Source organism: Bombina bombina, chromosome 3 (genome assembly GCF_027579735.1).
Source record: "Bombina bombina isolate aBomBom1 chromosome 3, aBomBom1.pri, whole genome shotgun sequence".
In the NCBI taxonomy this organism is placed as follows: domain Eukaryota; kingdom Metazoa; phylum Chordata; class Amphibia; order Anura; family Bombinatoridae; genus Bombina; species Bombina bombina.
In genome coordinates this window covers 378,090,479-378,117,461 of record NC_069501.1, presented here as the reverse complement: position 1 = coordinate 378,117,461, position 26,983 = coordinate 378,090,479, and the positions used below count along the sequence as shown (strand labels likewise).

The window sequence follows — 26,983 nt, the reverse complement described above, 5'->3', positions numbered from 1 at the left end:
TATATATATATATATATATATATATATATATATATATATATATATATATATATATATATATATATATATATATATATACTGTTAACTATAATTATCTTGTACCTTCATACTTGTGGTAGTGTGTTATTAAAGCAATGACTCAGAAATGGTGTTAATTATCTTATTTTTTTATTATTATCAATAATTTAAACAGAAACACACCACCGTCCCTTGTCCATCAGTCATTTGTTGAACATGGCATTAACTTGGAGGCCCTGTTGGTCAAGACATGCCTGCAAAAACAACTCCATATATTATCTGTGCTGAAATACAAAGAGGAATGGCTCCCTTGCTTCTGGTTCTTCTCTTTACATCACGTTATCTATGGCCTTCTGGCGGTCATCTTCATTCATTGACCCATAACTTGGCATGGTTATGCGCCCACAGAACAGTGCCTCATTCTTGACAACCCATTGTATAGCAATGTGTAGATCTTTAATGATTGCTGGCTCCTGTGTCAAGCACATGGGAGGAAACTTAGTCATAGTCAGAATCAAAACTGTTATTTTCATAATAAATAAAAAATCATTTAAGGGACACTCAAGTCAAAAACAGACTTTTATAAATCAGAAAGAAGATGCAGTTTCCAATTTACTTCCATTATAAAATCTGCTTCGTTCTCTTATTATCCTTTGCTGAAGGAACAACATTGCACTACTGGCAGCAAGATGAACACATATAGGCCACGTTCGGGCAGCGCTCAGGAGCTAGTGGAGGCGCTTCACTTCCAGCGATGACGTGGCGCTAGGTGACGTCACAAGCAAGGGAGCTTAGAGAAAACGAACGTTTTTAAATAAGCTCCCTTGTAGCTGACTGTAAAAATGTTTAAATTGTGTCTCTCTTTATTAGTGGAGGATTCTTTTTATTTAAGCTGTTTACACAACACCGTTGTTCGAGAATGGTTTCCCCTGCCTCTCGGCAAACATTGGAACTCTGACCCACCTTCATTCAGCTGTTCTCAGCTCAGCCCCTGTAGCTTATCCTGCCCCATTCAGCTAATAATACTACAGGTGCTGAGCTGAGAGCAGCTGAATGGAGGTGGGTCAGAGTTCCGATGTTTGCCGAGAGGCAGGGGAAACCAGAGACACTGGGGAAACAATTCTCAGCATAACACCAGATAAGCATGACAGCAGCATTTAGTACAGGGCAAATTGGAGATAGGTTAAGTAACCTATCTCCAATTTTCCCTGTACTAAATGCTGCTGTCAGACTTATCTGCCTCACCTGTCCCTCCTCTGCTGCTTATACAAACAAGGCAGCCTCCACAGCAAAAAGTGTGTGGAGGCTGCCATGTTGCCAAGCGTCTGAGCTTGCTCTGAAAAGTGACAGCTTTTCCAGCACGATGGAAGCGCTGGGACTTACGTCATCAGAGCACTCAAAAAATGCCAGGCATCTCACTTGCAAATGTGAGGAAAACGCTACAAGCGAGTCCCAGTTCGCTTGGAGCGCTGCCCGAACGGAGCCATAGTCATCCAATCGCAAAAGACAAATGTGTGCAGGCAAAAATCAGCAGCTAGCTCCCACTAGTGTTGAATATGTGCTTATTCTCTTTCAGCAAGGGATAACAAGAGAACAAAGCACATTTAAAAATAGATGTGAATTTATAAGTGTCTTAAAATTACATGTTCTATCTAAATCATGCAAGTTAAATTTTGAATTTACTATCCCTTTATCTCCTTAAGGACCGCAGCTGTAACAGATGAAAAAAAATTAAATAGTAAAAATCTTAAAAATAAATAGTTATGTAGGGTTAGGGTTAGATCTAGGCTTAGTGGTAGATCTAGGGGGAGGGTTAGATCTAGGGTTGGGGTTAAAAGGTCACTGAAGGAGAAAAAGGTTAAATCGTAAAAAATTGAAAATTGGGTATTTCAAAACTCAGGACAAAATGAAGAAACTGTTTAGCCATGTTGTTTTCTCGGGGGTTGTAGATGCATAACAGATTTTGTGGGTAAAAGTAAAAAAAAAAGTGTGGTTTTTAATATTTTTAATCATAATTTATAAAAAATATTTAGTAAAAATTATATGATATGATGAAAATAATGGTATCTGTAGAAAGTCAATCTTATGGCGAGAAAAACTGTATATAATATGTGTGGGTACAGTAAAGGAGTAAGAGGAAAATTACAGCTAAACACAAACACCGCAGCAATGTAAAAACAGCCTTGGTCGCTAAAGCTAAAAAATTGGTACAACAGTCAGGTCACTACGGGGTTAAATATGGTAAAAAAAAATTAAGAGGGAAATTACAGCTAAACACAAACACCGCAGCAATGTAAAAACAGCCCTGGTCGCTAACACTAAAGGTCTCTACGGGGTTAAGTACGGTAAAAAAAAGAAAGCAGCAAACCTTCTTCTTGTTTAAAGAGAACTTCCCCATGGAGGATGTGGATGTCACATTTTTGTTGTGTAGAGTGGAGCTTTAAATAGTTCAATATTGTTAATTTAAAACAGTAGATAATACATAAAAAACTAAAAAATTAGTCCTGTGATTTCCTGAGATGATATATTTATAACTTAGAATAATCATTACATTTGCTCATACTTTGCCTAATATAGAACACAATAATAGAACGTTTTCTAAATGATTGTGCATAAAGTTTATTTAAAAAAAAAAAAAACGTTTTCTGAATGATTGTGCATATTGGTTGTTTGCTTACATTAAAGTTTTATTTGAAAAAAAAAAAAAAAATTTGCAGTGGAGGTCACATGTTTCCTGTCTAGAGTGGAGCTCCACTCTGCAGATAGACTACTTTGGGTAAATCAGTGCAATGGTTGTGACAGAGGCTTGAAACGCACATAATTCTTCTGGGACATTTTTTACTTCCGGGTTGATTTAATTTATTGTATACAAAAGACGGGATTTGCTGAGCCTGGTAGGAACTGCTTTATGTATTTACGTTTAGCTGTTAAATATTAGATACCTTGTGTTTTATTGGGATGTTTGCATCTTCGCTTTGCTAGTAAACATAATTAGAATATGAATAAAGACAAAAACAAATAATACTGTAGAAAAAAATATTGCATTTTGAAGATAAATGATGTAGTGTCAAGATAATTATAAGGAAATATAATTTAAAGCAAAATAGTATCGAACCTGTCATAATTCATGTTTATTTAATAGCACTTGAGAATTACATATATTTATTATGCTCACAGCTGACTATACATATGTCACCATACAGCAACATTCCTCTGCATTGGGACGTTACAGTGTCATTATACTACACAGGGTAAATTATGCTTCTGGAGATTCTGTATTTAGTTTGGTGTTATAATAAGAAGGGCTGTGTTTTTTTTAAAAAAAATGGAGATAAAACACAAAATAAATGCTAGTCAGTGATACAATGATGTATTCAAGGCAAATATTAACCTTAGAATAATATGTAGAAATTATGCATTATTAATAAACCTGGTTTTGAGAATTTCTCGGGCTGAGTTTTATTGGGTTTTGCGTTTTTCCCTACACTACAGAAAAAAAATGTTTGGGAGGGATAGGACCCTATGCTACAGAGATTTGTTTGGATGGAGAGGTGGGACCCTACACTACAGAAAATGAAAAATAATATAAAATAATATATTTTAAAAAAAATTATAGCTTGTTACTGGCATTGGGAGGGAGGATAATATTAAGAAAGCTATTGGGGGGGATCAGGAGGGATCCCTACACTGCAGAAATAAAAAAATAATGAAAAAAATATGTATGTTTAAAAACAACAAAAATAAAAGCCCAAAACTGCATACTGGCAAACTGTCTGCCAGTACCTAAGATGGTGGTGACCAGTGGGGGGGGGGGGGGGGGGGGGGGCTGTTTTGGAGGGATCAGGTAGAGATCAGGGGGTGCAAGGTGTCAGGTGGGAGGGTAATCCCTACACTAGAGCGGATATTAACCTTACAAGCTGATTAACTCCTTCACTGCTGGGAATGTCACAAGGCAAAAAAAATTGTCTTATAAATGCAGCAGTTGTGTGTAAATCATTTCAGTGAGAAACCTAAACTTGGCGAAATAAAATGGGTCTAGATCAATTCCTTGGGTTGTTTTCATAGATAAAAAAAAAAATGAGTGATAGCAAAAATGTTTAAAAAAAAGATCTGTTGTATTTTGGACAAATTGTTGTTTGACGTTCCCGGTAGTGAAGGGGTTAAAGGGACAGTAAAGTCAAAATTTTAATTTTCATGATTCAGATAGTGTAATTTTAAGCAACTTTCCTATTTAATTTGTTTAATTTTCTTGGTATCCTATGGTGTAAAGCATAGCGAGGTAGGCTCAGGAGTAGGGTTGCCACCTTTTGCCCAGAAGATTCCTGGACACTTTCTAAATGGGCGTGGCTTGGGGCGTGGTTTCTCGCAGCCTCAAATTCAATATGAAATCAAATTTATATATTATATATAATTATATATATATAATATATATGTATATAATATCTATATGTATATAATATAATATCTATAATATATATGTATATAATATAATCTATATATGTAATATCTATAATATATATATGTATAATATATATGTATATAATATATTATATATATATTATATATATATATATATATATATATATATCCTATATAATAAATGGCCAAGTATGTTTGTCAGATCCATTCATGCGCAGTAGAGGCTGCACGTGACAAACATACCTGGCCGTTTGGATCCTGACACTCAGCACAGAGCAAGGCTGAAGCGGAGTGTCAGGGAGCGTGGCCGGGCATCACGAGGGGCGGGGTGCCACGATGGGGGCGTGGCCAGAGAGTAAAAGGCTTTCAATTAAGACAGAGCCAGAGAGGGGGGAGAGAGCCAAAGGGGGGGGGGGGAGCCAAAGGGGGGGGGGGAGCCAAAGGGGGGGAGAGAGAGCAAAAGAGGGGAGAGAGAGCGCAAAGGAGAGGGGGGAAAGAAAGCAAAAGAGAGGGGGGAAGAGAGAGCAAAAGAGAGGGGGGAGAGAGCAAGGGGTGGGACCGCTGTACTGCAAAAAATGGCCCATGTACACGGGCTTTAGTACTAGTATATATATAAAAACCACAGCCAGTACATTGCATGAGGACACCCTCCCTGACTTAGAGCACAGTGTACATTGTGGTAGAATAAAATAAATCTTATTACTAACCTCTCTGCAGTCAAAGAGATTTTATTATACTGAGTTTGTTATACAGGAGGGTGGGCTTACAGCTGCATCATTTCCTAAGAGACAGAAAACTATGTCTGTGGCTCTTAGGAAACGATGATGTAGCTGTAAGCCCATCCTCCTGTTTAACAAACACAGTATAGTAAAATCTGTTTAGAAGCTGCAGAGAGGTTAGCGTTAGTGTGGTTAGTGAAAGCCTTACAAGACCGGTCACCGGCTGCACGCACCTCTGCTCACTGTCTTGTCTCCTACTCTCCTTACATGGCACAATCTGCGCATGCGCAGTGCAGACTCAGCGCAGCGATGTTACTGACGTGTGCCGTTGTAACCCCCAAGCAACAAACTCAGCAAGGATAGAAACAACCTTAAACTGAATTGCCTTATTTCTCCCACACTTCCTGCTAACAATTGGATAACATAGCTGCCAATCAATACTGCTGGTAGGCGGGTCATTAATAAACAGCTATAGAGAAAAGAAGAAGCCTGGGTTGCTGCATCCTGTAGCAGAGGGAGGGGAGCTTGAGTAGTGTGACTACCACAACAACATAGCTTGCTGTTACACATCAGTGCCAGTCATCACCCTCCTCCTCCCTCCCACATACTCCAGGCAGCACCTCCCCCATACTTAACTCCAGGCAGGTTCCGCCTCAGTCTCCTCCCACCGGGCTATGAGCTCCTCTGGCCAGCTATTTTTTTTTTAAAATCTGCGGTCAGTGCTGTGCCAGTGCCAGCCCCAGGGGAGCTCTTATCCCGGGGCATTTGACGGTAGTTTCGAGGCACGGGACATACAGTCCAAGACCGGGACTGTCCCGGCGAAATCGGGGCAGGTGGCAACCCTAGTCAGGAGCAGCAAAGCACTACAGGGAGCTAGCAGCTGATTAGTGGCTTCTCATATATGCATCTTGTCATTGACTCCCTCACTCAATGTGTTCAGCTAGTTCTCAATAGAATCATTCAGCAAACGATTCCAAAAGAATGAAGCAAATTTGATATTAGAAGTAAATTGGAAAGTTGTTAAAAATTGTATGCCGAATCATGAAAAGAAAATGTAGGGTTTAAAGGGATATTAAACCCAATTTTTTTCTTCTAATGATTCAGATAGAGCATGCAATTTTAAGCAACTTTCTTATTTAGTCCTATTATCATTTTTTCTTTGTTCTCTTGGTATCTTTATTTGAAAAAGCAGGAATGTAAGCTTAGGAGCCGACCCATTTTTGGTTCAGAACGCTGGGTAGCGCTTACTGTTTGGTAGCTTCATTTATACTTGGTTGCCAATTTGTTACTTAAGCTTAGTGAATTGTCCTCTGCTTAGATTCACTTATCTTGGAACAGTCTCCCAGCTTTCATCTTATTCTGTGGGTTTTCTGGACTATTAATGCAGAGATCTGTCTATCTATTTGCTTGTTTATCATTATTGTATTATTGGTTAGTTTCGAGTGTATCAGGCGTTAGAAGGGATGCGTTTTTGTAGATTCTACACTGCATTCGCTCAAAAGCTGATTTTGCAACTTAAAGTGATAGTAAACTTCCCCCTTTGTATAAACAGATCTGGAATGTTAGCGATATTTTAGATGGAGTTTAATTAATCACCTGTAATGAAGATGCGCTATAAATGACTTCTTTAATATAGCTCTGAAATTCAAATACCCTACCTTCCAGCTGCCCACTTCAAAATTAAAGGGACAGGAACCCCCAGAATTGTCTTTCATCACTTGGATAGAACATTTAATTATAAATATCTTTCTAATTTACTTCTATTATCAAATTTGCTTAATTCTCTTGTTATCCTTTGCTGAAAGAGCAGCATTGCACTACTGGCAGCTAGCTAAACACATATAATTAGCCACAAAAGATAAATGTGTGCAGGCACCAATCAGCAGCTAGCTCCCACTAGTGTAGGATATGTGCGTATTCTTTTTCTAAAATGACAAGCTCTATCTGAACCATGCAGGTTTAATTTTGACTTTCCTATCCCTTTAATATTTTTTTTTTGTGAGCTACCGGTTTGAACTTTTCTCCAATCAGCGCTCTAGTTACTGTGTGAGTGCCATACGACTAGAGCGCCAGGTATTTGAATTTCAGAGCTACAAGTAAGTTATAGCGCATCTTCATTACAACTGATAAATTAAACTCCTTAAATATCACTCCGCCGTGGGAGGGGGGGGGGTTTACAATCACTTTAAGCCGTTCGTGTAAGTTAGAGGTTGACAAATTGTTGCCATGTTATAACCTAGGCTTCATTCTCTGCTAAGACCAATTAGGGACAGTGAGAAATTGGTCACTAGAATAATCAAGCAATGGCTGTGTCAAATATAGCAGTGTTAAGTCTGAAGTCTGCACTATCATTTTAAAAGGAACTGGAAAGCCTGCAATTGTCAGAATAAAATTAATGTACATTATAGTCCACTTTTTTCTATATTGTGCTGCGGCTGCAATCAATGACTGCAAAGCAATATTTAAAAAAAGCAAAAGAAGTAAAGGCTTCTTTTAAAGAGATATGAAACCTAAACAATGTATTTCATGATTCAGATAGAGCATGCAATTTGAAACAATTTTCCAATTTACGTTAATTTTCTAATTTGCTTCATTCTTTTGGTATCCTTTGTTGAAAAGGATACATAGGGAGGGTCAGGAGTTGGGAGCTAGCTGCTGATTGGTTGCTTCTCAAATATACCACTTATCATTGACTTACCAATGTGTTCAGATAGCTCGCAGTAGTGTATTGCTGCTACTTCAATAAAAGATACCAAGAGAATGAAGCAACATTGATAATAGAAGTACATTCGAGAGTTGTTTAAAACTGTATAATCAATCTGAATCTTGAAAGAAACATTTTGGGTATCATGTCACTTTAAACTTGTTTTTAATGCTGAGATTAGCATTATGTGTTATATGCTGATCTCTGTCATTACATGGATGCTGATTGGTAAATGTGTTCCATTTACTGTGAATGGAGCATACCCACCAATCAGCATCCTGGTGCCTACATGTGGTGCCAAGTCAATGTTAAACAAAGGCTAAAGAAGCTCTTTAGTGCACTTTCCATTGCAAAATATCTTGTAATGGTATGATGGGGCTGTACGCCAAACATACTGTTGACATGAATATGCCTTTAAAACCAAATGTTTGCATTCTCCTTACTTTGGGCTAGTTTGCATTGAGGGGGTAAAGTTTGGAAACTGGTGGTAACAACAATTCTTCATAGACTCTAATGGAGATAAATGTTTTCACCAACAGTTTCCAAACTTTACCCCCTCAATGCAATCTAGGCCTTAGTCTGTACATGAAAGATGGTGATTGGTCAATCACCTTTTATTCTTCAGAGATTTGTTCAGGGCATGTAAAATGTATTTAGCAGACGATTTTAATGAAAAATCTTTTTTTTTTTTTACTGTGGTTAAAGAGCTCCAAAAAAAAGTGTATTAACCCCTTAAAGACTGTGACGTACCATGTGGCTGGTCGTTAAGGGCTTGTCTGCTAATAATAGCGCTGGTCTTGCCGCGAGTGACAGGATCGCACTATTTTACCCTCCTGCAGGCTTCCTAAAATTGCGCAGTCTCGCCCCTATTGAGAAAACAGTCCCCATAGAAAGACAAGCAACGTCATTAAGGGGTTAAAATGTCATATTAACTGACTCTTTGCAGCTTTATACAGAGATCAGTTTTTCACCTATCATTTCTGACCCCTCTGACAGCTCTGACACATCATTTGAGTTGCTGTTACTAGTTAAAGCATTTAGAGCAGAGTTGTCCAACCATTCCAAATACAGGGGCCATGTTGTAACTATGTTTTCCTTTTTTCAGGGCAAGTAAACATATTATAAAAATTGTATCAATAGAAAAAATATATATACGGTATATAATTTTGTATACACATACTTTAGCCCCTTAACGACCAACGACGTACAGGGTACGTCCTACAAAAAATGTCCTTAACGTACCCTGTACGTCGTTGATGTCTTCAAGCGGTGGAAGCGATCCTGATCGCTTCCAGCTGCTTTCATGTTATTGCAGTGATGCCTTGATATTGAGGCATCCTGCAATAACATTTTTTAGCCACCCGATGCAGAGAGAGACACTCTCGGACATCGATGGACAAGATCGTTGGTGGGTGGGAGCCGTTGCAGGGAGGCGGGTGGGTGGCCATCGATGGGAGGAAGTCATCGCAGGGGAGTGGGATCACGTGCGGGGAGAGAGGAGAGGGGGGTTATCTAAGTGATCTGGAAGGGGGTGGGGGGTTGGCTATTGAGGGGGGCAGCTACACTACAGAAAAATATAAATATAAAAAAACAACAACATTATTTATGGCAAACTGGGTACTGGCACACAATAAGGTAGAGGGGGAGGGTTAGAGAGCTGTTTGGGGGGGATCAGGGAGGTTGGGTGCTAAGGGGGGATCCTACACAGTAGAATTTGATTTAAAAAATAAAATAATAATAATAAAAAAAGATACCTTTTATTTTAGTACTGACAGACTTTCTGCCAGTACTTAAGATTGCAGGGACAATTGTGGGGTGAGGGAGGGAAAAGAGCTGTTTGGGAGGGATCAGGGGGTAGGATGTTTCAGGTGGGAGGCTGATCTCTACACTAAAGCTAAAATTAACCCTTCAAGCTCCCTACAAGCTACCTAATTAACCCCTTCACTGCTTGGGATAATACAAGTGTGGTATTTAGCGGCCTTCTAATTTCCAAAAAGCAACGCCAAAGCCATATATGTCTGCTATTTCTGAACAAAGCGGATCCCAGAGAAGCACAAGCTGTTTGTAAATAATTTCAGTGAGAAACCTAAAGTTTGTGAAAAAGTGAACCATTTTTTTATTTGATCGCATTTGGCGGTGAAATGGTGGCATGAAATATACCAAAATGGGCCTAGATCAATACTTTGGGTTGTCTACTACACTACACTAAAGCTAAAATTAACTTTACAAGCTCCCTAATTAATCCTTTCACTGCTGAGCATAATACACATGTGGTGCACAGCAGCATTTAGCGGCCTTCTAATTACCAAAAAGCAACGCCAAAGCCATATATATGTCTGCTATTTCTAAACAAAGGGGATCCCAGAGAAGCATTTACAACAATTTGTGCCATAATTGCACAATCTGCTTGTAAATAATTTCAGTGAGAAACCTAAAATTGGGAAAAATGTAACGTTTTTTGTTTTTTTATTTGATCGCATTTGGCGGTGAAATGGTGGCATGAAATATACCAAAATGGACCTAGATCAATACTTTTAGTTGTCTACTACACTACACTAAAGCTAACATTAACCCTACAAGCCCCCTACCAAAAAGCAACGCCAAAGCCATATAAGTCTGCTATTTCTGAATAAAGGGGATCCCAGAGAAATATTTACAACCATTTGTGCCATAATTGCACAAGTTGTTTGTAAATTATTTCAGTGAGAAACCTAAAGTTTGTGAAAAAATGTGTGAAAAAGTGAACGATTTGTTTTATTTGATCGCATTTGGCGGTAAATTGGTGACATGAAATATACCAAAATGGACCTAGATCAATACTTTTGGATGTCTTCTAAAAAATATATATACATGTCAAGGTATATATTTAGGGATTCCAGACAGATATCAGTGTTCCAATGTAACTATCACTTATTTTGAAAAAAAGTGGTTTGGAAATAGCAAAGTACTACTTGTATTTATTGCCCTATAACTTGCAAAAAAAGCACAGAACATGTAAACATTGGGTATTTCTAAACTCAGGACAAAATTTAGAAACTATTTAGCATGGGTGTTTTTTGGTGGTTGCAGATGCGTAACAGATTTTTGGGGTCAAAGTTAGAAAAAGTGTAGGTTTTTTTTCAATTTTATCCTCATATTTTATCATTTTTTATAGTAAATTATAAGATATGATGAAAATAATGGTATCTTTAGAAAGTCCATTTAATGGTGAGTATATAAACCGGTATATAATATGTGTGGGTACGGTAAATGAGTAAGAGGAAAATTACAGCTAAACACAAACACCGCAAAAATGTAAAAATAGCCTTGGTCCCAAACGGTCAGAAAATGGAAAAGTGTTGTGGTCCTTAAGGGGTTAAACAAGGATTTTGTTTTAGGAAAGTAAGTGGTCATAAACCAACCAAGGCTTGACAAAGCATTGGTTCAGGGAGCTATGGTTACTCCTAGTGTTTGTATTACTTTATATTACACCAAATTTTATACCACAAAATCAGCTCACAATAAATAACTAAACAATAATATCATATTTCTACCATAAATACAACTTTAGTTGTCAGGGGTTCCTGGGTTTTATCACACACAAGCAGCCATATTTTCACTTTGAGGTATTTGACCTGAGCTATTTCTTTTGAAAAAGGGAGCTAAAGTAATTGCACAGTAGATTTATTTTACAGATTATTAGTCAGTCAGGAGTCAAACTATCTTAAACAGTACTGGTCTGTTTGCTACATTACTTTAAGACTGAGAAGAATCTTATTTTGTTCTATATCTATTTTTCCTTCTAATACTACAGTGACACCTTATAAGTATTGCACACATGGCAGAGGGTGAGAGAGATACACCAAGGAATCAAACCTTGGATGATGAGGAAGATAATGAGTCTCTACAGGTAAATATGTAGCTATCATTGTGCTATATTACTAGTTACCCCAAACATTTATAGTATTGCAAAGCAGCAGACTGTGGTTAGTATGGAAGTAATATATTAAAATAGTTCATACAAATACTGATGAATAATCTTAATTATCCAAAGATAAATGTAAAACTCACAGGAAATTACAGTGCACAGTATACTGAATATTTAAGTATCTTTCTAGATATTCTACATATACATTATCCTATATAACAAAAGGCCATGTATGTTTGTCCGATGCAGTCATGCGCAATAGAGACTGCACGAGTACAAACATACCTGGCCTTAAGCAGCAGAGAAAGTGTTTTTCGGAAGCTGCCATGGAGGGGGCGGGGCCGGACGGGAGCGCCGTGATAGGGGCGTGGACAAGTGTGCCGTGATGGGGGGGTGGCCAAGCGGGCGTACCGTGATGGGGGCGTGGCCGGGGGGGAGAAAGCAACAAAGGGGAGAGAGCAAAACAGAAGAGAGAAAGCAAAAGAGAGGAGGGGGTGAGAGAGAGCAAAAGAAAAGAGGGGGAGAGAGATAGCAAAAGAGAAGAGGGAGAGAGAGCAAAAGAGAGGGGGGAGAGCGATAGCAAAAGAAAGGGGGAGAGAGAGAGCAAAGGAGAGAGGGAGAGAGAGAGCAAAAGAGAGGGTGAGAGAGAGAGCAAAAGAGAGGGGGAGAGAGAGAGAGCAAAAGAGAGGGGGGGGAGAGAGAGCAAAGGAGAGGGGGGAGAGAGCGAGTAAAAGAGAGGAGGGAGAGAGAGCAAAAGAGAGGGGGGAAAGAGAGAAAGCAAAAGAGAGGGGGGAAAGAGAGAGCAAAAGAGGGGGAGAGAGCAAAAGAAAGGGGGATAGAAAGCAAAAAAGAGGAGAAGAGAGAGCAAAAGAGAGGGGGTGAGAGAGAGCAAAAGAGGGGGGCAGAGCAAAGGAGAGGGGGGAGAGAGCGAGCAAAAGAGAGGAGGGAGAGAGAGCAAAAGAGAGGGGGAAAGAGAGAGAGCAAAAGAGAGGAGGGAGGGAGAGCAAAAGAGAGGGGAGAGAGAGAGCAAAAGAGAGGGGAGAGAGAGAGCAAAAGAGAGGGGATAGAGAACAAAAGAGAGGTGAGAGAGAGCGAAAAAGAGGGGAGAGAGAGAGCGAAAAAGAGGGGAGAGAGAGAGCAAGGGGTGGGACCGTGGTACTTAAAAAAATTGGCCCGTGTACACGAGCTTTAGGACTAGTACAGTTATAAAGGAACATGAATGTCAAAATTACATGTATGTAATTTTAAGACATTTTTCAATGTACTTTTATTATCAAATGTACTTTGTTCTCTTTGTATCCTTTTTGTAAAGTATACCTAAACAGGTAGGCTCAGGAGCAGCAGTGTGCTACTGGGAGCTAGCTGCTGATTGGTGACATTTTTTGATACCATCTTTCTTTAATGTAATCAGTTAAGCACTGGGCTTTTTTTTAATATTTCTGTTCTTTTTAGTTAAAGGGACAGTCTACTCCAGAATGTTTATTGTTTAAAAAGATAGATAATTCCTTTATTACCCATTCCCCAGTTTTGCATAACCAACACGGTTATATTAATATATATTTACCTCTGTGATTACCTTGTATTTAAGCCTCTGCAGACTGCCCCCTTATTTCAGTTCTTTTAACAGACTTGCATTTTAGCCAATCAGTGCTGATTCATAAATAACCCCACGGGAGTGAGCACAGTGTTATCTATATGGTACACATGAACTGTCAAAATGCTGTCAGATAAGAGGCGGCCTTCAACGGCTTAGAAATCAGTTTATGAGCCTACCTAGGTTTAGCTTTCAACAAAGAATACCAAGAGCACAAAGCAAATTTGATGACCAAAGTAAATTGGAAAGTTTAATTTTAACTAGACTGTCCCTTTTAAAAGGATTTTCTCAACCTTTGAAATCACCTCTGCACCACTTTCTATATTTATAAATTGTACATAAAAACTAAAAACAATGTTTCCTCCAAAGCTTTCTTTGGCCTGCAAAATACACCCCTTGTATCTGCTATGGATTGGCTGCCAGTACAGGAGTACACTTTTGCAGGCATCGTAACATATTAGAGGTAGATGTGCATTTAGGGCTTCCAAAAAATCCATAAACAAATGTTCTTTTTTTTTTTTAAATAATAAAAAAATGTCAATCAATACACATTATTTACAATAACAAAGAAAGCAAAGAGTAATTGTTGAGAGCTAAATAAACTTATGTAACATGTAACCATAATGTTTATTACCCAACATAGAGTGATATTCCATAAGAGGAAAAAAATGTTTATCTTTTCTTATAGTGATCTTGCATTGCTTTCATATTAATAACAAACGTTTTAAACATAACAGAGAAGAAGAAAAAAAGTGTTTATTATCTTTTATATAGTGATATTACATTACTTTTATGTTCATAACACAGTGTTAATCACAATAGTGGAAAAAATAAGGGCTATGATCTCATATTTTTAAATGTACGAACAGACTTTGAAAGCAGCATATTTTGAAATAATATTTGTCTTACCTAGGTTTTTAAGTGCAAATTGCCATAGGTTTGTATGCACCTTTAATGAGGTACAACATATTGTCATTAAATCTAATGTATTTATATATTTTTTTAATTATGATGGAATATGTTAGTGCCAGGTTTAATAAAGAAATGACTTATTTGTATTTCTTTGCAGGAGTCACCTAAGCCAGATAATGTTATAGTGCGCTTCTCTGTGGAAGAACTGGACTCTTTTGAAGAAACACTAGAGAAGACTTGCAAGAATGTAACCACAGAAATTCATCAGACCCCCACCTTAGTGGGTAGGGCGAGAGTTTCTTAACCCTAAGGCGTGAGTGATAAGGGGAATGGACTATTTATATTTCATTGTTATGCACCAGAATACTTATTTATAAAATAACAGAATGGTAGAGGGAGGGTATAATATTTTATTCACTTTTAAGTGAAAATTTCATTTGAATTAATTGTGTTGTGTCATGTAGCAGGTATATATTACTGAGTTTGTTGTTGCTACATGAGCCATTATAGCGCTAGCACCTATGGAAAAAGTGCAGTAGGCTGAATCCTAAATTATTGAAGACAAACATCACATTCTGTTTAATTACTAATATAGCTGAGAATAACGTTTTCACAAAATATAATATCATACTAGAGCATTTTGTAAACAGCATGTAATAAAAAATCTAGATAATATACTTGGTTGGTTCATTAGTTTATTATGTGAGAAGGCCTTGGGGACCAATCTTTTATAAAACACAGGGTTTTCACAAATTTAATCTTTTAAGAACTATATCAGTGTGGTCCCATCTAGTCCAGCCTTGAAATGCCAGGAGATTCCCCAACAGCCAATCCAATCCATATTTGGGCCTTCCATAGGCTTTAACAAGATGCCATGTTATCCATATAGGTACAGTTCAACATGGTTCATTTCCAATTGAATGAGACATGCTCAGTTGGGAAGAGACATACCTTTTGTAGCTTGCTCTTTGAGTTATTTAAGTGCCTTCTGTTTTAGTCCAGTTATGTCTTTCATAGGGGTCAGCTGTCCTTGAGATGATCACTGTAATTCCATTTATGTGGACTCCCAAGTTATAACATACTAAGCAATTTATTAGAAACACACTTGTAAAATAGGCAAGCAGTCTCATTACAAAGTAGTAAATACTAACAAGAATTATTATTGTGGTGCAGACCCTTAACAATATATTATTTTATTGACTTAAAGGGACACTAAACTCACATTTTTTCTTTCATGATTCAGAGCATTCAATTTTAAGCAACTTTGTAATTTACTCCTATTATCAATTTTTATTTGTTCTCTTTCTATCTTTATTTAAAAAGCAGGAATGTAAAGCTTAGCAGCCAGCCTATTTTAGGTTCAGCACCATGGATAGCACTTGCTTATTGCTGGCTGACATTTAGCCACCAATAAGCAAGCATAACCCAGGTTCTCAACCAAAAATGGGCCGGCTCCTATGCATTACATTCCTGCTTTTTAAATAAAGATAGCAAGAGAACGAAGAAAAATTGATAATAGGAGTAAATTAGAAAGTTACTTAAAATTGCATGCTCTATCTGAATCATGAAAGAAAAAATTTGTGTTTAGTGTCCCTTTAACCCCTTAACGACTGAGGACGTGCAGGGTACGTCCTCAGAAAAAAGGCAGTTAATGCCTGAGAACGTACCCTGCACGTCCTCAGTGTGGAAAGCAGCTGGAAGCGATCCTGATCACTTCCAGCTGTTTTCCGGTTATTGCAGGATGCCTCGATATTGAGGCATCCTGTAATAACATTTTTTACCCCTCCGGTGCAGAGAGAGCCACTCTGTGGCCCTCTCTGCACCGGACATCGATGGCCGCATTCGTTGGTGGGTGGGAGCTGAAGTGGGAGGTGGGTGGGCGGCCATCGATGGCTTCTTGGTAAAAGAGGGGGGCGGGATCGGGGGCGGGATCGCCGGGGGGCGCGCATGGGCGCGCGCGCGTGCACGGGGGGTGGTGGGCGGGCGCGTGCACGGGGAGGGAGCGGGTGGGAACCACTTACACTACAGAAAGGGTTTTTTTATTATGGGGAGAAAGGAGGGATAAAATCCCTGAATAAAGTAATCTAAGGGATCTGGGAGGGGGTGGGGGGGAAGCTACACTGCAGAAAAAACAAAAATAAAAAAAAAATAGACATTTTTACATGCAAACTGGGTACTGGCAGACAGCTGCCAGTACCCAAGATGGCCCCCAATAAGGCAGAGGGGGAGGGTTAGAGAGCTGTATTGGGGGGGATCAGGGAGGTTGGGGGCTAAGGGGGGAATCTTACACAGCAGCATATGTAAATATGCTATATATAAAAAAAGGATACCTTTTATTTTAGTACTGGCAGACTTTCTGCCAGTACTTAAGATGGCGGGGACAATTTTTGGGGTGGGGGAGGAAAGAGAGCTCTTTGGGAGGGATCAGGGGGTCTGATGTGTCAGGTGGGAAGCTGATCTCTACACTAAAGCTAAAATTAACCCTGCAAACTCCATACAAGCTACCTAATTAACCCCTTCATTGCTGGGCATAATTCACGTGTTGTGCGCAGTGGCATTTAGCGGCCTTCTAATTACCAAAAAGCAACACCAAATCCATATATGTCTGCTATTTTTGAACAAAGGAGACCACAGAGAAGCATTTACAACCATTTGTGCCATAATTGCACAAAATGTTTGTAAATGATTTCAGTGAGAAATCTAAAATTTTGAAAAATTTAACGTTTTTCTTTATTTGATCGCATTTGGCGGTGAAATGGTGGCATGAAATATACCAAAATGGGCGTAGATCAATACTTTGGGTTGTCTACTACACTACACTAAAGCTAAAATTACCCCAAAAAGCTCCCTACATGCTCCCTTATTAACCCCTTCCCTGCTGTGCATAATACATGCATGGTGCGCAGTGGCATTTAGCGGCCTTCTAATTACCAAAAAGCAACGTCAAAGCCATATATGTCTGCTATTTCTGAACAAAGGGGATTCCAGAGAAAAATTTACAACCATTTATGCCATAATTGCACAAGCTGTTTGTAAATAATTTCAGTGAGAATCCTAAAGTTTGTGAAAAAATTTGTGAAAAAGTGAACAATTTTTTTTATTTGATCGCATTTGGCGGTGAAATGGTGGCATGAAATATACCAAAATGGGCCTAGATCAATACTTTGGGATGTCTTCTAAAAAAAAATATATACATGTCAAGGGATATTCAGGTATTCCTGACAGATATCAGGGTTCCAATGTAACTAGCGCTCATTTTGAAAAAAAGTGGTTTGGAAATAGCAAAGTGCTACTTATATTTATTGCCCTATAACTTGCAAAAAAAAGCAAAGAACGTGCAAACATTGGGTATTTCTAAACTCTGGACAAAATTTAGAAATTATTTAGCATGGGTGTTTTTTGGTGGTTGTAGATGTGTAACAGATTTTGGGGGACAAAGTTAGAAAAAGTGTGTTTTTTTCCATTTTTTCCTCATATTTTATATTTTCTTTTATAGTAAATGATAAGATATGATGAAAATAATGGTATCTTTAGAAAGTCCATTTAATGGCGAGAAAAACGGTATATAATATGTGTGGGTACAGTAAAAGAGTAAGAGGAAAATTACAGCTAAACACAAACACTGCAAAAATGTAAAAATAGCCTTGGTCCCAAATGGACAGAAAATGGAAAAGTGCTGTGGTCATTAAGGGGTTAAGTAAGACTCTAATGGATATAATGAAATCATCATACAAAGTCAGCTGATCAAGCACTCGTCTTAAATATATATAAATGATAGTAATGAAAAATTAGAACATTATAATGCTGCCATTAAATATCAGTAATCCAGCATCACATATATACAGAAAAACACAAAACCTAAAACCTAAGCCAGGAAAACATGCATAGTTGAGCCAGCTATCAACAGGTATATAGGCTAGCAACAAGCGACGCGGATACGCACACCACAGCAATGGTGTGGTAGTCTTTCTATGTCACCTCTCACTCCAAAGACATGCAGTGTCATGCCACAGCCAAGTTCAGCTTGGAACCGAATACACGGTGCTGGCGTGAATAGGTTTAAGAAGCCTGGTGTACCCTCTAAGTGATGATGTTCTGGTTCCAATAGTAGGACGGATGCATGCACGCAGGAAGCTGAAGAGTATCCGGTGGTTGCTGACTCAGCCTGGGGGCATCTTCACTGTGTAGGATTTTGTGCTAATGGTGAAATAGTAAAGAAGATAGCATGTAGCACTCAGATAGAGAGTTTCAGAGTTTTTTCCTTAGATCTGTTGATGTGCATTTCACCCCCTATAGTAAAATGTATATTTATAAAGAATGCTTGATGCCCTGTCTTTGTATGATGGATTTCATTGTATCCATTAGAGTCTTACTTAAGTCATTGAAATAATCCTAATTTAATTCACCTAAGAACAAAAGAAATAACATGCATTTTTTTTTATTTGTATGGGAATCATTTTTTATGGGTTGGGAATAGAAAAAGGAGAATTAGGTAACGGCCATGTTTACATAGTCAACGTTATATCTTGCGGATCATATGACCTATCATTTGAAAGAAGAGTATCTACTGTTTGTAATGAATGCTTTCTTTTTTATTGTTAGAGAGAATTGCTTAGTTATCCTGCCCACTGTGCTTTATTTTTCTTAATCCAGAAGGAGTGCTCTGAACATATGTTTTCCTAGACTCTCTGTCTCCATTAGAGATAAATTAGAGAATAATATGACACCTTATTCAAAAGAAAGGATTTCCCTCTTTAAAATGAGGAGTCTCATTCCACTGATATTATATGAGAGGGGGATACAGAGTTTGCACAATAGTCTCCCATCTATTTACAGAAATACTCCCTGCATCCTGGGGTACATTAAAAAAAAGGGGACATTTTTTCTCTAGGTCAGAGAGGTGGGGGAGGCTACCCCCACCCCCCAGAAAAAAACTCCAATTTGGCTGCAAATGCATGATTAAATGTTTATATTTGTCATTAATTACTGTACCTATCCCCAGTATCAGACTTAATGACATGTGCAAGCTACTATTGAGGGGGGTGACTGTGGAGATTCATTGGCTAAAACTAACAATATTAGCTGTTTCTCTGGAACCCTTTTTCATAATGAGCCCCATTATCAAAGCCCGGACAGACGAGGTTTGCTTCTACAAACCTGTCCGCTTGAGATTGAAGAAAGTGGGCATTTAGCATTGCAGAAGATGCTGCCCCCTGCTCATGGTAGCCCAATGGCGCATGAGTAGGGGCTGTCAATCACCCTGGCTGAACGTGTCCATGGTGATTTTAATCTGCCAGTTAAGAAATGGCGTACAGGTTCGGAAGCGGCTTCCAAAGCTTCATACGCAGCTTGATAAATAGAGCCCTGTATGTTTAAAGCAAACAAAATCCTTTGTTAGATATGACAGTGTCATTAAAAGCTTCCCAAGTGGGGAAAAACATAAACACTTATCTGTAAATCTATCATTTGTGAAATGTTATTCTTTAAATTCAGTTGCTTGGTTTTACCTTATGGGAATAATTAGAAAAAAATATTTAAAAAATGTAACCCTTTCTGGTAAATGCAGTCTAATAATTGTTATTGTTAATATTTTAGTGATAAGACAGACTATAAAAATAACCTACACTTAGACCAATTCACTGTCGTCCTGAATAGGTTACATATATGTGAAGCCTGAAATTGTACCCCGCATTCATCAGGGAGAGCAGTTTTGTGTAAGAAGCAATTTGTATTCACAAAATAGAGAAAGGCAAACTACCCCATCAACAAGTAAGTAACTTTTTTATTTTTTTTATTTTTACTATTCTAACATGCAGTAGCACCAAAGTATACAACATGGCTTTAAAGCAAGTCATGCATATATAGAATGTTTAGCCACATGTTTATAAATTACTTTTTGGCTTTTCAAGCTTTTGTAAAGTAAATGGACGTTCTAGTGTAAAAATACAATGCTTTATTTTGTTAGAATATTTGATTTTTTAACACTCTTTTTTTTATGCAAAATAGTTAAAATCCACACAGTTGCACTTGGGGGATACTCACATTCTACTCCAGAAAGATATCGTCAGTGATTGGAGCTTAGGCACATTTGCCGGCTTCTCATTCGCTTAGAAACTTTTAGCTTCACTACTTGTAAACTGAATTTGGCAGGAAAGATAGGGTACATAAAGGAAAGAACCCCGTACCTAGTGGCACAATACTATTAACTCAGTAGTGAAGACTCGTTATTACTTGCACTATGATGTTTCTTTTTCTTTGCTAAGTTGGACTCTTTCTCAAAACAGGAAGGGCCAGATTACGAGTGGAAAGCTAACAGTTTTGCGCAAACGAAAAGGGTTTGCGGGTGTTAGCCTGCTTCGGGTTTTTCGCTCGTATTACAAGTTGAAAGTAAACGTGATCGCTTGAGCGCAATTGAAGTTAATGCTCCTCGGGCAAAAAACAAAAAAGTGTCACAAAACAAATAACAAAATACATTACAAAGTACAGTTACAGTAATAATAACACCATCTAATAAAAATTATTCTAAAAAAAATATTGTACAAAAAAGTTATAAGGGCTCAAAGTTATGAGGTCTCATGTGTTAGAAAAAAAAGGACTGCAAAGGAGAGATACATAAATATACCTACATGAGATGTATATGCATGTATAGATATATGTGTGTATATATGTATTTACAGGCAAATATATTACACATATAAACACATAAATACATATATATATATATATATATATATATATATATATATATATATATATATATATATACAGTATCTCACAAAAGTGAGTACACCCCTCACATTTTTGTAAATATTGTATTATATCTTTTCATGTGAAAACACTGAAGAAATGACACTTTGTTGCAATGTAAAGTAGTGAGTTTACAGCCTGTATAACAGTGTACATTTGCTGTCCCCTCAAAATAACTCAACACCCCTAAGTGGAAATATATTGTGTGGCCACCATTATTTTCCAGCACTGCCTTAACCCTCTTGGGCATGGAGTTCACCAGAGCTTCACAGGTTGCCACTGGAGTCCTCTTCCACTCCTCCATGACGACATCACAGAGCTGGTGGATGTTAGAGACCTTGCGTTCCCCCACCTTCCGTTTGATGATGCCCCACAGATGCTCAATAGGGTTTAGGTCTGGAGACATGCTTGGCCAGTCCATTACCTTTATCCTCAGCTTCTTTAGCAAGGCAGTGGTCGTCTTGGAGGTGTGTTTGGGGTCGTTATCATGTTGGAATACTGCCCTGTGGCCCAGTCTCCGAAGGGAGGGGATCATGCTCTGCTTCAGTATGTCACAGTGCATGTTGTCATTCATGGTTCCCTCAATGAACTGTAGCTCCCCAGTGCCGGCATCACTCATGCAGGCCCACACCATGACACTCCCACCACCATGCTTGACTGTAGGCAAGACACACTTGTCTTTGTACTCCTCACCTGGTGGCCGCCACACACGCTTGACACCATCTGAAACAAATAAGTTTATCTTGGTCTCATCGGACCACAGTACATGGTTCCCATAATCCATGTCCTTAGTCTGCTTGTCTTCAGCAAACTGTTTGCAGGCTTTCGTCTGCATCATCTTTAGAAGAGGCTTCCTTCTGGGATGACAGCCATGCAGACCTATTTGATGCAGTGTGCGGCGTATGGTTTGAGCACTGACAGGCTGACCCCCCACCCTTTCAACCTCTGCAGCAATGCTGGCAGCACTCATACGTATATTTCCCAAAGACATCCTCTGGATATATCATATGCTGAGAATCATTAATAAAGTAAATAAACTATTCTCATAAAAATGAGGTTTTGTAGCTTGAGTAGGAATTTCCAGCATATATTCATTTGCTTGATATGTGGATATTCAAACTAATAAGCAAGTCAATGAATAATGAAAAATAAATGTATCCTTCTTTCACAATTGAATGATGTTCAATTGCAGGAGTCTTAATAATTAGAAAACAATTTTAGGCTACAACAGAATTTAGATCCAGGTATGAGGATATTCAGATAAGTAACATCCTGGATAATTAGTACTGTGTTGCATTAAATCAGTACACAGGTTAGTGAGGATTTTGATTAGTATACAAGTAGAAACTGAGAGTCAATATTCTAGTATCAAGTAACAGTTCAATCTCAAGCAGATCATGTGTTATTGTAGCAAGTGATGATAAGATAGTAACATAATATAAAGTGACTTTGTTACAAATACTTGCGGATATGAATAGGCTCTTCTGAGGCAAACCGAAGGTGTGCTGATTGCCTGTCAGCTGTTCAGTGAGGAGCTGTAGACCTGTGCTGCAGGGTGGAGGAGAGAAGCGGCAGCGTGAGAAGGAAGGCGCTCTGTGTATTGACAGAGAGCGGATGACGTCAGCTGAACAGCGTTCCGATTTCAGTAGTGCAGAGTTAAAGTTTTTGAAGAAAATAAACTTTTCCTGTAGTGCTTTTAATCCGGAGTGAATACAGAGGTAATTCCTATAAGTTTGTCTTAATTCCAAGAACAAAATAGTTCAGAGTAAAAGCTTTAAGCAATGGTTACCGGTAACGATTCACCATAGAAGTTAGGTCTGTCTGGCTTGAAAGTAGTCAGCAAATGTGATTCAATAAACAAGCAACTACAGGTGTTCTGATCAAGCTATTTAAGGGGAGTGAACTTAGAGCAGGTAATGGATCTTCTTAAAGAGACAGTATCGTGACAGATCCCCCCTTTCAGGAAGGGGCATACCATTTTTTCGGAGCCGGTTTGGAAGGATAAGTATTATGAAATTCAGTAAGTAAACGGGGAGCATGTATATCTTTCAGTGGTATCCAAGAATCTTCCTCAACTCCGTATCCAGTCCAATGAACCAAATATTCCAATTTATTACGTCTCAGACGAGAGTCAAGAATCTTTTCAACCTCGTATTCAATTTGATCATCAACTATTGAGGTGGTATCGGTTTGAGATAAGGAATCTGTTGATCCAAGATAAGGTTTTAGCAGGGAAACGTGGAAGGAGGGATGGATTCTTAATGTAGATGGTAAACGTAAAGTTAAAGCATTATTATTTATGATCTTTATAACCTTAAATGGTCCAATGTATTGGTTTGCTAATTTCTTTGTTGGCACTTTGAGTTTGAGATTTTTCGTTGAGAGCCACACTAGATCTCCTAATTTATAGGAAGGAGGTGCTTTATGTTTTTTATCAAAATACATTTTCTGGTGATCTTTTGCGTCTTGGAGATGTTTTCTCAATGTCAACATGGATGTCTTGATATTGGTAAGATGATCCTCTACATAAGGAGTAGATGATGTAGTAGAAGTTTTGGGTAATGTCAAAGGATGGAATCCATACGTGGCAAAAAAGGGAGACATTTTAATGGATGAATTGTAGGTGTTATTATATGAGAACTCAGCCATGGGTAACCAGTCTACCCAGTCATCCTGAATATGTGATACATAACAACGTAAGTATTGTTCCAAGGTCTGATTAAGACGTTCCGTTAGGCCATTTGACTGAGGGTGAAAAGCTGTTGACATTCTAGGAGTTATCTTGAGTAGGTGACAGAGTTCTTTCCAAAACTTGGAAGTAAATTGTGTTCCTCGGTCGGTTACAATGGATGAGGGTAAACCGTGTAATTTAACGATATTTGAGAAAAACACATTTGCAGTTGTTATAGCATTAGGGGTCTTTTTCAGAGGTATGAAATGTGCCAAACGAGTTAAATGATCAACCACTACCAAGATGGTTGTGAAATTTTGTGAGTTAGGTAAATCTACGATGAAATCCATGCCTATCATGGACCATGGAACTTCTGGTACAGGTAGAGGGTTTAATAAGCCAAAAGGTTTATGATGTGCCTTTTTGTTTCTTGCGCAAACATTGCAATTTTGTATGTAAGAAATTACATCTTCCTTCATGTGAGGCCACCAGTATTGTCTATTTAATAAGTCGTGGGTTTTATTCATTCCTGGATGTCCAGACATCGGGGAGTCATGCATATGTTGAAGAAGTTCCTTGCGTAAAGATGAAGGTATGTATATGAGTTCTTTAAAGCAGAACAACCCAGAAACAGGATCTTTCGAGCATGAAGTTGGTATGGAGTTGTCCATATCTTGGGCAGTATGTAGGTCTGATAGAAAGGTGCTTGCTGTTGCTAGGATCTTGTGTGAAGGGATGATAGATCTGACTTCCTCTGACTCATAGTGTGGAATTAAGGATCTTGATAGAGCATCGGCCTGGATGTTTCTGGAGCCGGGTCTGTAAGTTAGCTGAAAGTTAAAGCGGTCAAAAAACAGTGACCAGCGTACTTGTCTTGAAGAAAGTGTCTTGTTTCTTTTTAGATATTGTAAGTTCTTGTGGTCAGTTAATACCTGGAAAGGTTCTTCAGTTCCTTCTAGTAGGTGCCTCCAATGCTCAAGGGCACTCTTTATTGCTAATAACTCCAGATCTCCAATAGAATAATTCTTTTCAGCAGTAGTAAGTAATCGAGAATAGTAGGCAACAGGATGACGGTCTTGAGTTCCTTTGCGTTGTTGAGACAGAATGGCACCAAGACCTATATTTGAAGCATCTACTTCCAAGGTGAACTGAGAGTCCGGGTTTGGTAACTGCAAAACTGGTGCTGTAGAAAAACTTTTCTTTAATAGGTCAAATGCTTCCTGAGCTGAGTCTGTCCATTTGAATTTTTGTTTGCCAGTGAGCTTAGTTAATGGTTGAACTATTGTTGAAAATCCTTGTATGAATTTTCTATAGAAATTCGAGAAGCCTAAAAATCTTTGTAAAGATTTAAGCGTTGTGGGTGTTGGCCAATTAAGTACGGCTTCCACTTTGTCAGGATCCATAAGGATTCCAGTTGGGGAGATGATGTATCCAAGAAATTTTATTGTTTTTGCGTGGAATTCACATTTCTCAGCCTTGGCATATAAACAATGTTCTCTTAATCTTGTAAGGACCCAACGTACGTGCTTAACATGTTCAGTGATATTTTTAGAAAAAATCAATATATCATCTAGATATATAACTACGCACACATCCATAAGATCTTTGAATATATCGTTGATAAAGAATTGGAATGTGGCGGGGGCATTTGTTAAGCCAAAAGGCATGACGTTATACTGGAATAGGCCATAACGGGTCCTGAAGGCTGTTTTCCATTCATCCCCTTTTCGCATTCTAATAAGATTATACGCCCCCTTGAGGTCTAATTTGGTAAAAACAGTAGCGTCTGTGAGCCTTTCTAGCAATTCAGGGATAAGAGGCAGGGGATACCTGTTTTTAATTGTAATTGCATTTAGACCTCTATAGTCAATAATAGGCCTAAGGGTGCCATCTTTGTTAGTTACAAAAAATATCCCCGCAGCAGCGGGTGAGGTTGAGGTAGAGATAAATCCCTTTCTTAAATTATCGTCAAGATAATCTCTGAGATATTTTAATTCCTTTTGGGACAAAGGGAAAATACGACCAAAAGGAATAGTGGTACCTGGTTTAGTCTCAATAGGACAGTCGTATGGACGGTGAGGGGGCAAATTTTCTGCCTCCTTGAGATTAAACACATCTGAGAAATCAGAATATTCCAAGGGGATCTGTTTTTGAACATGATTAATTTCTACATATGGGTAACAGGTATTGGTACAAAAGGATGAGTTAAAGATGAAAGAGTTTTTGCACCAATCTATCATAGGGTTGTGTTTTTGCAACCATGGGAATCCCAATATAATGGGATGTAGAGAACTAGGAATTACATCAAAGGTGATGTATTCCTTGTGATTTTTGTCAGTTGTAACTAACAGGGGTATTGTATGGTGTGTAATAGGCCCTTTTAAATAAGTGGAACCATCAATTACCTTTACATACACAGGATTTTGCTTGAGCACACAAGGTATTTTATTTTTATTTACAAGATTATTATCAATGAACATTCCATAAGCACCGGAGTCAATCATAGCCACGTTTTTGAGAAGATGTTGATCCCACTGCAAAGACAACGGTATTGTTATGCATGTATCACAAGTAAATACAGTCTTAGGGTTAACTGATAAAATCTTACCCCGTTTTTGACGATTCAAGATAGGACAATTAGAAACTGTATGATCCTTTTGACCACAATACATGCACAAATTTGCTTGTCTTCGTCTAAACTTTTCCTCTTGGGAAAGTGGACCTTTGATAGTGCCGATCTCCATAGGGACTGATGTAATGTTCCCTCTGTCAGGATGATTAGTTGTATATTTCTTTGGATAAGGTTCAGTGTTTTGTTTCTCAGAGCGTCGTTCTCTGTATCTGCGGTCCATCTGAATACATATTTTAATAAGAACATCTAGGGACTCTGGAAAATCAATTCGAGACAATTCATCTTTTAAATGTTCTGAGAGTCCCAATCTAAATTGGTTTCTTAGACTCACAGAATTCCACTGTGAGTCTGTGGCCCATAATTGGAACTCTGCTACATAATCTTCTACTGGTCTTTTTCCTTGTCTCAGAGTCCTTAGATTGTTCTCGGCAGTGATTTGAGTATTACTGTCTTCATATAGAACAGACATTGCCTTAAAAAATTCATCTAAAGACTCCAAGATAGGATCAGAGGTTTCGAAAAACCTGTCTGCCCATGATCTGGGCTCTCCATTGAGAAACGAAATAACAGTACATACTCTTATTCTGTCAGTATGATATGTTTTTGGTTTCATGGTGAACATTAATATACAAGCGTTGTTAAACTCACGGAAACGTGAAC

General features: G+C 38.4%; 1 protein-coding gene and 1 long non-coding RNA gene across 3 annotated transcripts in view; one reads left to right on the top strand and one right to left on the bottom strand.

Annotated features, from left to right (window-relative positions):
- Positions 1–146: 146 nt before the first annotated feature.
- LOC128651630 (uncharacterized) lies at positions 147–2,519 on the bottom strand. Its single transcript, XR_008401145.1, has 2 exons — positions 2,387–2,519; positions 147–491 (listed from the first exon to the last, which is right to left on the bottom strand). It is a non-coding gene; the product is annotated as an uncharacterized LOC128651630 (long non-coding RNA).
- Positions 2,520–2,783: 264 nt separating this feature from the next.
- Positions 2,784–26,983, top strand: part of LOC128651629 (zinc finger protein 7-like) — a 31,260-nt gene continuing 7,060 nt past the window's right edge. The window contains exons 1-4 of one of the 2 annotated variants that reach the window (XR_008401144.1): positions 2,784–2,912; positions 11,654–11,749; positions 14,431–14,586; positions 19,929–20,042. Coding sequence is in view for 1 of the 2 variants with exons in the window: in XM_053704635.1 (XP_053560610.1) it covers positions 11,678–11,749; positions 14,431–14,557; positions 19,929–20,042 (313 nt within the window). In the remaining variant the exon portion in view is untranslated. The remainder of the gene's footprint in view (positions 2,913–11,653; positions 11,750–14,430; positions 14,587–19,928; positions 20,043–26,983) is intronic. The other variant, XM_053704635.1, reaches the window with a different exon arrangement.